Consider the following 13,896-nt stretch of genomic DNA (forward strand, 5'->3'; position numbering starts at 1 on the left):
CAGAGCTGTAGCTGCTGGCCTACACCACAGCCACAGCAATGTAGGATCCGAGAAGTGTCTTCGATCTACACCACAGCTCGTGGCATTGCCAGATCCTTAACCCACTGAGCAGGGCCAGGGATGGAACGTGCGTCCCATGGGTGCTAGTTAGATTCATTTCCGCTGAGCCACAATGGGAACCCTACAGTCCAATTAGCAAATAGCAAAGCAGAAGAACTCATTCCCCACCAATGTTCTACCTTCCTTTCTCGATGTCACCTTCCCCTGCCCCCAGTACTTATCACATCCACCCAACTTCTCTGCCTGTCACCAGAAGGGTGTGGTGACTTAGGGACCCGCATATTAAAGTTTAAGATACCTCAGGTGCTATTCCTGCTACCCCTCCCAGAAACATTTTTATTTTAAAAGAGGACACAGGGAAAGGGCCAGTTGAATGCCAAGTAAAAAAATGCTAGTGACAAAACGGTGGGAATCAACAGGATATACACCATCATTAGCAATTAATACCAATATGTATATATAGTTTATTTATTGGTAGGGGAAAAGGGCTTTCTTGGCATTATCTAACTGCCTATTCCACAACTGTTCCTAAGACGGGCACTGCATAATGCAAACTAGTATCTATAAGATGGATAAACACCAAGATCCTACTGTATAGCACAGGGAACTATATTCAATATCCTCTGATAAAACTATAATGGAAAGAACATGAAAAAGAATGTATATGCAACTGAATCACTTTTCTGTCTGTTAGAAACTGACACAACATTGTAAATCAACTATATTTCACTAAAATATAAATTAAAAACAGACAGGGCACTGCATATTCACAATTATGACCTGAGGATACTGAAGTACTTTCTGAGTATTCACAGACATTATGTTCAGTAAAGTTTTATTTGTTATATGAATTTTATTACATTCTAACCCTTTTGGAAATATTTTAAATCATTCATGCTACATACAATAATGTTTTAGTTCCCCCATTATTGACCGATCAGAGCATCTCAATCCCTTTGCCATGCTGCATAGTGCAGAGTTCGGTAAAATTAAGATTCAAGGAATATTATGAAAAAATATAGAACTAAAAGAAAGCCTTTTAAGGCTAATCGATAGCACATGGAGTTATTGTCACCACATCTGACAAGGGGTGATGCCAGGAATAATAATGACTAACTTGCAAAAAATTTGAACTCTCAAGAGAATTAATCCCACCTTATTTAAAACAGAAGAAGTCATCACATTTGATGAGAGGATAAAAATGGCTCCAAGAATAGGAACTCTGTGGGGAGAGAGTGTGCTGTGTGCAGTGTAGACACGGGCAGCTGGAGCTTGGAGGTGAGAGCATGTGTTGGAGAAGGGAGAGAGTCACATCAAGGCTCATGAAGAAAACTGAGGCTAGGTTGCTTCTCGTCCTTATTCTAGTCAAGGTGGGCAGTGTCTGGCAAAACTCCAGTCTCTAACCTGTGATGTTTCCTCAAAATATAGTTTTTCTTGTCAATATTATAGTGTGTTAATATGGCTTATATTTATTAAGATGAGAGAGAGAGAGAGAGAATGAAAGAATGGATAATTTAGATAGTTAGCTGGGATGACCTATTCAGAAAGTAGAAATAGTACCAGAAATGACACATCACAAGACTAAAATCTCACTGGTGGTCCTTTAGTACTTCTACTCAAAGTCTGGTCCAAGGACCAGGATCTGCATCACCTGGGAACAGGCTCAATCTGTGGGTTTTTTTTTTTTTTTTTTTTTGGGGGGGGAGGGGTATGGCTCTCTTTTCAAAAAATTTTTATTAAATTTTAGTTGATTTCCAGTGTTGTGTCAATTTTTGCTGTATGGTATAGTGACCCAGTCACACATATACATACAATCCTTTTCTCATACCATCTTTTATCACGTTCTATCCCAAGAGACTGGATATAGTTATCCAAGGACCTGTGATGTTTTTAAAACATGTCCACAAATTCTTTGACATCCCTCCCTTCAAAAAGTGGAGCTAACTCTTCTCTTTTTGAGTGTGGCTAGACTTAGTAACTTGCTTCTGGCAGAAAAAGAATGGTCAAAGTGACACCGTGTGACTTTTGAGAGTAGGCCCTGAAAGGCATTTGCACTTTCTCCCATGCTCTCTCTCATGGCTCTCGCTCTGAAGAAAGCCAGCTGACACGTAGTAGGGACAATCAGGCCGCCCATGGACAGGTCCACTGAAAGAAACTGAGGCCTCTTGCCAACAGCCATGTAACTGGGTGTCTTGGAAACAGATCCTTTAGCCGATGCTTGAGCTTTCAGATGCCTGTACCTGCCCTGGCTTTTCTCTTGTGTGCAGCCTCCTGAGAGGTCCTGAGCCAGATCTACCCAGCTAAGCTGCTCTTCAACTCCTGCCTCACAGAAATTGGATGATAACTGATGTTGCTTTACCACTCAGTTTTGGAATAATTTCTGATCCAGTCCCACTGAATCAGAATCTGCATTTTAAAGCCTCCTAAAGGATTCAGATGTCCATGGAAATATGAGAACATGGCTCAAGAAGACTGCACTCCATTTAGTTTCTGCTTGCTGCCTTTCTGCTCATTTGTGTCACATACGCCTTTAGGCAGCAACAAGGTTAGCAGAGATGAGGGCCCCAATTCTGAAGGACAGTGGAATGTCTCCCAGGTAAGTGGGAAAGAAGGAAGAAATGCAAGGAGGGGAAGCAGCAATATCCGTATTTTATATCGACTGCTGGACTTCATTAGCTGTGCCGTCTAAACACTGTCCACAAATAAACCAAGCCATTTTAGCTCATCTACCAAGCGTTGACAGCACATAAAACACTTCCTTTTCTATTTTTTAAGTTTTCTTTTTTTTTTCCTTTTTTTATGGCCACACCTGTGTATGCGAAAGTTCCCCACGCCAGGGGTTGAATAAAACTGCAGCTGCAGGGCTTATGCCCACATCCACAACAACACCAGATCCGAGCTGTGTCTGTCGGTGACCTATGCTGCAGCTTGCAGCAATGCTGGATCCTTAACTCACTGAGCAGGGCCAGGGATCGAATCAGCATCCTCATGGACACCATGCCAGGATCTTAACCTGAGCCACAACGGGAACTCCCATTTCCTTTTGTAAATTACAGCTCCATCTTCGTTCTTCCTAATCTTATGGAAAAGAGTCGAGTTTTTTTTTCCTGCACCCACGGCATGCGGAAGTTCCCAGGCTAAGGATCCAACCCATGCCATAGCTGCAACCAGAGCCACAGTGGTGATAATGCCAGATCCTTAACCCTCTGAGCCATGTGAGAACTCCGAAAATAGCCTAATTTTGATTTTAATTCCAAATATGCAAATTAAGACTTCCACTTGAGTATGTAAAAAATCTTTGCTCTCATCACTGCAAGAGATTTGTTCAAGGACTCAGGAAGATTTACATTTTAACAACCAGTTTTCAATAAAAGGCTGAGAAATGCCTGTGGGATATAAAGTACATGGCCAGTCATGAGTTCAAGAAAACGGCTCAGAGTAGTTGAGACAAAGCATGCTCCTAGAGGAATCCTAAGGGAACAAGCCCCAGCAAGCAGACAAGAGCCCGAGTAATCAGAGGTAAGCACAGAGCAGAGCCTCAGCTCAGTAAGTGCATCTTCCTACTAACTCTGGTCACAGTTGATTTCTTTTCTCATATACAATTAGGGGTACAGATTTGTAATTTTCAGAGGGGTCATGCCATATGCACATACACACAGGTGCTACACTGTCCCAACCACCAACTATTTTTAAATAGTAATTTTATTACAAGGGTTAAGGACAACATTAAAGTACTCTACCCTTCCAATCAGAAAACAGGGTCCTGAGACAGGACCCCCCCATTTCCTTTGCACCCCTTAAAGTTCCTGTCTCTGAGTGGGCAGATAATGGGCTCTAGAAACACTCCTTTGTTTTGAACCACATATTCAAAAGGGTGATCTTGTAAAAACTTAAAATCAAGTTATGTCGCTGTCTGACTTCAAAGCCAGGTTGTGACTGGTTCCCAGGATGGATGGATTCTGACCCCAGGTCCCTACCACGGTCAGCAAGGCCCTGCATGATCTGGCTCCTGCCCTTCATCCCTGAGCACTCCTCGACCTTCAGGAACTCCAGGCCACCTTGGCCTTCTTTCTGTTCTTCCAACATCACAACTCCTCTCCAGCTCATGGTCTCTGTTGTTTCTTTTGACTGGAAAACTTGCCCTGAGCTCCTCCTGTGCTGGCTCCTTTTCACTCTTTAGACTTCCATGTAAATGTAACTTCCTCAGGGGGCCACCTCCCAGATCATTCTCTCAAAATCAGCGTCTCCTCCTGCAGAAGTTTACTTTCTGTGTAGCCTGTCAATCTAACATCTTGCTTCTATTTCTCTCTCTCTCATTTTTTTTGGCCACCCTATGGCATATGGTCTTCCCAGGCCAGGTATCAGATCCAAGCCACAGTTGTGACCTACACCACAGTTGCAACAAAGCTAGAATCCTTTGACCCACTGTGCAGGGCCTGGGATCAAACCTGCGTCCTGCTGCTGCAGAGATGCTGTTGATCCCATTATGCCTCAGTGGGAACTCCTACTGCTGATTTTCTTTCTCCTCTTATTGGCATGTAAGTTCCCTTAGGAGCAGGGGTTCTGTCTGCTGTGCTCATTAGTGCCATACGAGTCCAGTCCTTCCCATTCTGGCACATGGTAGTTTGCATTTTTATCCCCTTCATCACTCTCTTGCTCATTCTGCCACATGGCTGGCAACCTCCAGAAGCTACGTAGCAGCTGCTTCACTATCCTGGGTGCTGGAATTAGGACCTTAGATGACAAGGAGAATGTAGCACAAAGGGCAAATCTTTTTTGTTTTAACCCACAGAGATTTAGGGGGGGTTTGTTATTGCAGCTTAACCTAGCTCATCATGACTAATGCATCCATCTTTTGGTGACACTATATCAGTGGCAACTAGAGCAGTGCCTGGCTGAGATCTGATTCTTAATAAGTATTTGTTGAAGAGAATAGGGAACATAGTCTATATAAGTTTCTAGGCTGCTGCTTTAGTAAGCAGATAATCCGGATAATTACTAGACTAAAAGTACAGACATACTTAGAAAAAGTCATGGAAGTGATGATATGACCAAGGATGTTTAGAATTGATATGACTAAGGATGTTTAGAATTGATGAACAGAGCTATCAGTAGCAGTATTGACTAACAGGTACCATAGTGTTGAAGCCAATATGTTTTACATAGTTATGCCTGATAGAATAATAAACTTCGAAGCTGCAAAACTATTCATACACTGTTCATGAGATCAAGGTTTGGAGAAGGACCCATCTGAGAGGCTTATGGATTTTGTAGTATGAACCAACACACTTTTGGGTTCCATTAGGAATCCCATCATATCCGTAGAACTCCTGAAGGCCACATCCAGGTGCACTGGGTCTTTTGCATTTCTTTCAGGATTGAATCATGGAGGCAGAAGAAGGCACAGATGTCATACCATGTGGGCAAGGAGAGAGCAGTATGCATGGTCGCTGTGCCATAGGCATACAGTTAGCGTGAGTGGTTTGAGCCTGCTCATCCACTTACTGACTGCATGACCCTGGGTAAGTTACTTGACCTCCCTGTGCCTCAGCATCCACATCTATCAAATAGGACTAATGATAGTACCTATGGTGAAGGGGTATAGTAAGGATGAAATGCGATCAAAGGTCAAACACTTGGAAGAGTACCTTGCATATAATAGGTGCTCAGTAAAAGTTCATGTTTATTATCACTAAGAAGTGCTCCTCTACCAAAGGATTCTAGTACATTCCTGCCCCAGAACGTTTATGGGGAGGAAGCAGCGTATATCTATATTCAGTAATGCCCTATGCAAACAGGTTCCTAGTGCCTCTATGCTGAATGTAAACATCTCACTACACCCTGTGTAAAGTTATAAGGAGCAGATTTCCCTAAAACAATTATGTTTTTCAGGCTTAAGGATCTGGATGAGGCATCTTAGAGGTCATGGCTCTATGCAGTTACCATTCAGTGATGGAGAAGAGAAGAACGATGTAGGGGAGTAAGTCAGTTGACAAAACCCCACCTAAACTCTAGGAAGAGAAAGAACTAACTTGCCAAGAGCAACCAACTTCTATGGAGACACAGCAGCTTACCTTCATTTCTAGCTCTTGGTTTGATACAGGTAATCCCTGAAGTTTTGCTTCCAATTTGTATATAAAACTGAACAAGCCTGGAAAAAAAGAACCCCAAACACCTGTTTACTTACAAATAAATGAGCACAGGAGAGATTTAGCCTTTTGTATTTCGGCACACTGAAAAGAAAAATTCCTGTAATTCTTAGGTATTTCTTTTAAACACAAAGGACATACGACAAACAGAAACTACATAGATTACACAGTAAGTTAATTCTGTAACCATTTGAAGATTTAGTTAATATGACCATCAACTTTATTCTGTAATAATGATTTAAACCAAAGGGAAGAGTTTAATTCAACTGTATTGTGACACTCTGATGTAATTTAATGAGATCATTGAAATGGGAATTTCTTAAATTGAGCTACTATTATCCTTGCAAACTCAGAAGGGAAAAGTCTAACATTAAAAAGTTGAATCCTATATTTATTCAGGATCAATAATTACCTGTCTTACTGATTGAGACTCAGATGGTTTAATTTTTCACAACTGACACTCAGGGTGATGTAAACTGTGCCTCAGTCCACAGTAAACCAACCTACATAACAACAGGCACACCTCAGTGAGGGCTCAGAGGAAGGAAAAAATATGACACAAATCCATAGATTTTAGTGAGGATAAGGTCAAAAAGTTTCAAACATTTCTTTAGTTTCCTTTCTTCCAATTCTAAAATAATTGATTAAAAATAAAAAAGCACAGTTTTATTTTAGGTGTGCTACTATTTCATTTGACCTTATAACTAAGTAGGTTATTTATTTTACCAGTAGGTGTCAGTGTAGGTATTTTAAATTTCTGGACTAAATAACAATGTGAATAAACGGGGTCGCATATTTGGACACAGAATTTTAAGTCGAAAAAAATTCTTTGTTTCTCTCGGCATATATTAAAATTAATGCCAGTATTCATAATAATACAGAACTTCAGAACCAAGCTAACATACGTGAGACACCCAGGGCTTGGGGATGACTGTACACCAATTAATGAATTGTAGAATAAATTTCGCAGAAACTACCTATTTTCTTAGAGGAAAGTATAAAGTTAGGCCTCATTTTTACACATCAGAATTTATATAGGAAAACATTACTGTGTAAACCATCAATAACAGAACAGACTGTTGCAGGTTAGACCGCACAGCATGATAAGTACTATGTTCATGGAGAAGTGTAGCAATAACTACTTACCGGATATTCCTGGTGTCCAGAGGGACAGTCCTCGCTTCCCTTTTTCCGGGGCCACTGAAGTAGAGAGATTTGCCGTCGTTAAGCGTTCCACAGCCGGTTCCAACCTGGCCTCCAGTTATCTTGTACCACAGAGGGCTGAGCTTCCCCTCAAACCTATCGAACATCTCACTGTGATTGGGGACAATAGACACACAGGTTCCTTGTGCGGCTTCCGAGCAAAGAAATACAGAGGAGAGAGGCTTTGTTAAAATCATGAAACATCCAAAGGGACATTCGGTGCATGGGCAAAGGAAGCATTGCCACAGGTGTTGGGGAAGGAAAGCACATCAAAACCTGAATCTCATAATCATCTGCCTGAAATACAGCCATCACTGCCATCATCGAAGACACTATTCCTGCTTCTAGAATTTTAAATTTTTAGAGAGACATTGGGAACCACACATTTCCAGGCTTCTTGTTACCCAGAGGATTTGTGTAAACCGAGAAATAGATTTTGTCCACAATAACATTTGCTCATTTGTTTTCCTTGTATTGGAGAATCAGTAAGGGGAGTTAATCCCAGATTAAAAAAAAAAAAAAACACCCTGAAACCATGAGTGACAGCACTCTCCACAGAAGGCCTGCAACAACATATGTTTGTCTTTGGTCATGCGCCAGATGAAGGGCAGAGCACTGAAAAGCTAGGAAGGATCCTTTGAAGTTGCCTCCAGGAAAAATTCTAAAAAAAGATTTTGAAGCTTATAATATTTTCTCCAATTTTTCTCTTTAATCTCATCTCCCTTTTTATTTTTGCTTGTAGCAAAATCCAAGGGTGACGGTGGTCAGAAAATACTTCTCTTGTAAAGCTCTCTTTTGGCAGTCTTGGAGTTATCATTTTATGAGTTGATTTTTTTTTACTTTAAACATATAAAATTACATTTCTTATAAAAACAATGTAAAGAGCACTGGCAGCCAAGCGGCGAAGAACTTGGACTTTGATTTCAGAGAATGGCTGCCAGGGTTTGAAGCTCAGCTCTGGCAACTCCTAGCTGTGTGGGAGTCACTATTCCTCTCTGTGCCTCAGTTGCTTCAAGGGGACAAAAAGAGTACTATGTTATAAGGTTACTTACTGCTAGAATTAAATGAGGTGAAATAAAAAACATTGACTCCAGTGCCTGGCATGAAGTTGGGACTCAAGCAGTGTTAGTAATTATTACTACTACTAATAAATAAATATATATGAGGAATGGAATTATACGGTCATGCTTTCCCTCCTTTGGCTGCACAAAAGTATAAAATATCTCAGTACTTCCTTTACCTGGGTTACAAATTCCTACAATCGGGGACTTAAAGAAGAATAAACTAAAAACCTACTTTTTTGGAAGAAGTAACATGAAATACAGTAACTAGAGATGAATATTTTGCAAACAAATCATCAGACATATGTCTGCAGCCTTACCTGTGTACCCCAGGTCACAGAAACACACCCCAGAAATGCAGTCCCCATGGCCGCTGCAGTAACTGGGACAAGGCTCTGATATGTACACACCGTCCAAACCAAAGGGAGGCACGTTTTTCTGGGAGCTGCTCTCTTGGATCCATCGGAATCTGGTCTTACTGCTGGGAAAAAGAGCACATGGGTTTTCTTGTACCAGCATCTTATACCAAAGCACGGAAACCTAGAATGAGCACTCAAGAGAGATTTCATATTTACTTGGGAGTCATGTCCACTTGGTTGGACAACTTAACCTTCATAAGGTATCTCTGTCAGATCTTTTTCAAAACTTCTTGAATTCTTCATCAGCATAGGTGTTTCCATATCAGAAGGATTTCAGATAAAGATTCTGATGACCAGAAATCTACTATAGGTTTTTGCTTGGGTATTTTAAGAGGCTATTTAGGAATTTCTGAAATCATCAGATAGAATGTTCTTTGTTAGGCCCTAGAAGGGGGACTCTGGCTATTTTCCATTTGCATGATTCTGGTAGGAAAGCATGAAGTTCATACTGACAGCTCTATTTCCACCTGTTGCCTTCCTCTTTACTTCTCATCTTCAAATCTCCAAGATGCTCATTCTATAAACTCACATTAACACTGGTAACTGCCAACAAACAAACGAAAGACCTGGTCCCAGTGCTTCAAAACCCTGGAACAGCAGTGGCCTCGGCTACTGCCCAGCCCTACTTCCCTTACCAACCACCATTCTGAGGTTGCCAAACTAAACATGTCCCGGCTGCTTTCTGATCTTCCCAGTCCTTTCAACACATCTCTTTTCTTTTCAAATATATGGAGACCAACACAGACCTATAATTTCATACCAGGAAAATACCTCTTCCTTCTCAGTTCTAGTGACATCAGAGGAAAGATGGATTAGGCTGTTTAGGTTCCAATTAGTTACCTACTTTTGGCAAATTTGTGAATGTAACCAATGAGGTTGTGTACTAGATTTAAAAGTTTTCAGAGATAAATTTCTAATAATGCAAGTCTTGACACATTCTTCAGTGTGTCAAGAAGAAGGGGAACAGATCTTTTATTTTCTTTGGAACTAATTCAAAACATATTGGTCTTATTTTTTAAGGCAAAAGACAATAGAATTATAGATTAGAAAAACAAAGCAACACCAAAAAAACAGAAAGGAAAAGAAAAAAGAAGGCACACTTGCAGAGTCAAGGCCTTTGGAAAAATTCCTTCCAATGGAGCTGTGGTGATATTTAGCCTGTGAAGATATGCATTTCTACGATAGAAGAGGAAAACATGTAAATTCCCTGATAGAAGTCTCTTTTTTTTTTTCTTTTTCTTTTTAGGGCTGCACCTGAGACATATGGAAGTTCCTGGATTAGGGGTCAAGTCGGAGCTGCAACCAAGGCCTACCCCACAGCCATGGCAACACTGGATCAGAGTTGCACCTGCGACCTATGCCACAGTTTGCGGTAATGCTGGATCCTTAACTGGCTGAGCAAGGCCAGAGATGGAGACACCCCATCCTCACAGACACTATGTCAGGTTCTTAATCCCACTGAGCCACAGTGAGAATTCCCTTTTTTATTCTTTCTTTCTTTTTTTTTTTTAGAATGCAGTAGGATTTAATTTCTTTAGAGTTCAAAACAGATAAAATTAAACTATACTGCTTAGGGATGACTTCATCAATGGTAAAAATATGGAGAAAAGCCAGAGTCAGGCTTTTGTAACTTGGGAAGAGTTGTAACGAGGAAAGGACAAAGGGAGAGCTTCTCGGATGCTGGCAGTGGTCACAGAGGTGTTTACTTCATAACTACTCACTGGGCTGTTCAAGTATGTTTTAGGAATTTCCTATATAGATAGATTTCATAATTAAAAATAAAATTTAAGACAATTATGTCACCTTTGGATGCACGTGTGGTATCCTGAGCCTACAAAGTGTTAAGAGGAGTCTTCTTTAAGTTGAAGTCATACTGCCTTTTCTTTTTTTGTTTCTATAACAGAACCCAGAGAAACACAGATCTATAATTTCTGCCCCAAGGAAAGTAAAAAAAGGAGGTAAGAACAACTTTTTTTTTCTCCACTAAGCACACTCACCCAGGACAGACCAGGGCATCTCTCTATCAACCGCTCTGTTCCATGGAAGAAGCAGGTCCAGACTGAGTCCCAGAGGCATTCAGAGAGCTGAAGAACCCTGCCCATAGGTAGAAGTCTAGAAGCTTTGGTAATTTAATAGTGATTGAAGGGCAAAGGAAGCCCTCTGACCTATCCTTGATGCTAGGGTCCCTGTAATTTTCATTATAAAAATAAAAGAATCAGAGAGAAAAGGCATCCGTTTGTATATCCTAAGGCTGCTACAGACCTGAGAAGCACAGTACACTCTTAAATATGTGAGAAAGTAAAAGACCTCAGGAGCTCAGTATTAAGAAATCCATATTTAAATAAACAAAACAAAACAAAACAAAATGACCAATCATTTGGTTAACAAGATGATTCCAGGATAAAATGAATTACAGCTGAGAGTCCTAGTGAGACACCTATTTTTCAGAGTTAAAGGGCAAGAGTTGGCACCTCTTTTCCTTCATTAAATCTTTGCTAGTTGGCTTTCAGTTGGAAAGTACAAATCAAAGCAAGAACGATTTCACTGATGATGACATAAGTCAGCTTGGCTTCATCCCATTTCTCCACGTTTTGTGCCTGGTTCCTGAGGTCCACTGCTTTTCTGTTCTCTCAAGAGAACCACCTTGGAACTCAGTGCAATCTTTGAATGAAACTTCTCCTTTGTCCTGCCTGTCCCAGGTAAGAAAGAAGTAGAAGATACTACTCTCTCTTTGTTCCCTCCCCAACTGTCATCTTTGCTCAAAGGATGCCTGAGTGACTAAGAGAAGAAGTTTCTACCCCTCCTCCCTCCATCACCACCCTTCAGAGGGTGGTTCCTTCCTCTCAAACCAGGAAGGTGCCTGTGCACCTGCTTGTCCTGTGATGGGTGGTGGTGAAGGAGACAGGCACAGAATATTAAGCAACTGTGCTTCTAGCCCTTCCCAGACATTCACTTTTTGGATTCTGCATAGGGAGCCTAGAGCCATGACTGGTTTACTTTACGGTTGGGGATGAGGTTTTGGAGGGCAGTACCAGCATATTCTTACCACCGCCAGGGTCTCTCCTCTGTAGGCAAGAATCAAGAGAATTAATAAGAACACAAACTGCTCCTTTGAGAAAATCAGCTTATAATTATTTGTGAAAGAGCAATGTTCTAGTAACTATTATAAGCATATTGCCTCATGGCAAAATAGCTCCAAAATTTAACAATTTTCACACTTAGCCTTCTCAGCTTTCCAAGACTGCACTGGGAGATATCTAAGTTTAACATATTGCAGAAGGAACAACAACAGCTCATTTACTTGGGTAAAAGTAGAAACATATTTACTATTCTTTAGTAGAGAGCTCTCCATCACAAATGCCATCAACCAGTGAGCTGGATGGTATTCAAATGAACCAGGAAGCCAGATCCTAATGAAGAAGATTTTTTTTCTTCCAAAAGCTGAGGTCCAAGAAAATATTGATAAAATGGGAACTTCAAAATATTGGCTCACTTTGTGATGCTAAGGACAACTTCCCCTTATTTCTCAGATGTGGCTTTACCCATTGGGTTATTCTACTCAACATCAAAGTTCAGTTTCAGATCCAACTCTATATTATCTGCCTTGGGGGTATCAAACTAGGGTTGTGTTTCTTGGCTCCTGATTCTATTGACTACTTTCACAGCAAAGTCTCCCAACATCCCAGTATCCTAGGTATTGAAGCAAAGATGCACTGCTCGATGGTCCCCAGCTTCATGGCATGCTGCCATGAAGAGCTGTGGTTGGGCCACAGTTTCCGAAAAGCATGGGGAGGTGAAGGCAGTGGTGGAGATGAGGATTACAACGGCTGCACTGTTACATGCCCAGTCTGAGATGCAGAGAAAGCAGGATAAAAGGCTTTTTAGCTGCAAACACAGATGTGTTCTTTTTTAAAATTTTAAAAATGTATTAAAATATAGTTGATTTACAGTGTTGTGCCAATTTCTGAATCTAAAATATGGCACAAATGAACCTATCTACAAAACAGAAACAGACTCACAGACATAGAGAACAGACTTGTGGTTGCCAAGGGGGAGGGAAGAGGGAGTGGGATGGACTGGGAGTTTGGGGTTAGTAGATGCAAACTATTACATTCACAATGGATAAGCAATGAGGTCCTTATCCCACAGCACAGGGAACTATATCCAATCTCTTGGGATAGAACACAATGTGTTCTTATGGAAAAGGAAAGATGTTTCAGAGGATGAAGCCTAGAGAATAGAACCAACAGCTGAGAAGAACCACAGATTAGGGAACCACTCGTCGGGAGCAGAACTGTCTTAATCAAAAAAACTTTTCTGTCCTGGCCATTGCTTGTGGAAGAGGGACCCTAGTAATAACTATCCTGCTGGCTCTCAGAATTCCTATGAGCCAGTGGGTGCTACATGCTTCCCATTCTTTCCTTTTTCTTTTTTGGGTGGGAGTGTCTACTGTGCTTATCTTGTCATTGTCTCACCATTGTATGTTGAGTATGGGTTGGGTGGAAAACTTGCTTTCTTAGTTTACAGGGCCATGGGTCAGAGGAGCCATATCCAGGGAGCCCTGACCTAAGTCATGAGATCAGTGGCTTAGTGCCTGATGCCGTGATGAGGTGAGACTTTGGGGTGGGTCTTGAGAGGAAAGTGATTCATGTGCTGGGGGTGGGTTGTGGGGGGTGGGGAAGGAATGTGAATCAATGGGACTAGGACAAACTGTGGTAAATTGTGACAGTAACACCACCCCCCAAAGGATCACATTTCCTTGTGTACCTGTTCCTTTATAATGTGACTTTTCTGTGCTTCCTATCAAAAAAGGAGTCTGTTTTCTTATCCTTTGAATCTAGACTGGCCTTGTGACTTTCTCTGACCACTAAGATGTGGTGAATAAGCTAAGGTCTTGCAGCTTCAACTTTTGTGCTTTGAATCCTGGAACCACCTAATTGTGCCTCTGTTATGAATACTGGGATGGATACTGAGATGAAGACTGAATAGAGAGAAAGATCCTTC

At 41.2% G+C, this 13,896-nt stretch overlaps 1 protein-coding gene across 1 annotated transcript in view; it reads right to left on the bottom strand.

Moving 5' to 3' along the window:
• RELN (reelin) overlaps positions 1–13,896 on the bottom strand; it is a 502,874-nt gene that overhangs the window by 90,388 nt on the left and 398,590 nt on the right. Inside the window, 3 exon segments of the mRNA XM_021063495.1 lie at positions 6,135–6,211; positions 7,356–7,563; positions 8,794–8,951. Of these exon segments, the coding sequence (XP_020919154.1) occupies positions 6,135–6,211; positions 7,356–7,563; positions 8,794–8,951 (443 nt within the window).

The sequence above is a fragment of the Sus scrofa genome, chromosome 9, assembly GCF_000003025.6.
Source record: "Sus scrofa isolate TJ Tabasco breed Duroc chromosome 9, Sscrofa11.1, whole genome shotgun sequence".
NCBI lineage: Eukaryota > Metazoa > Chordata > Mammalia > Artiodactyla > Suidae > Sus > Sus scrofa.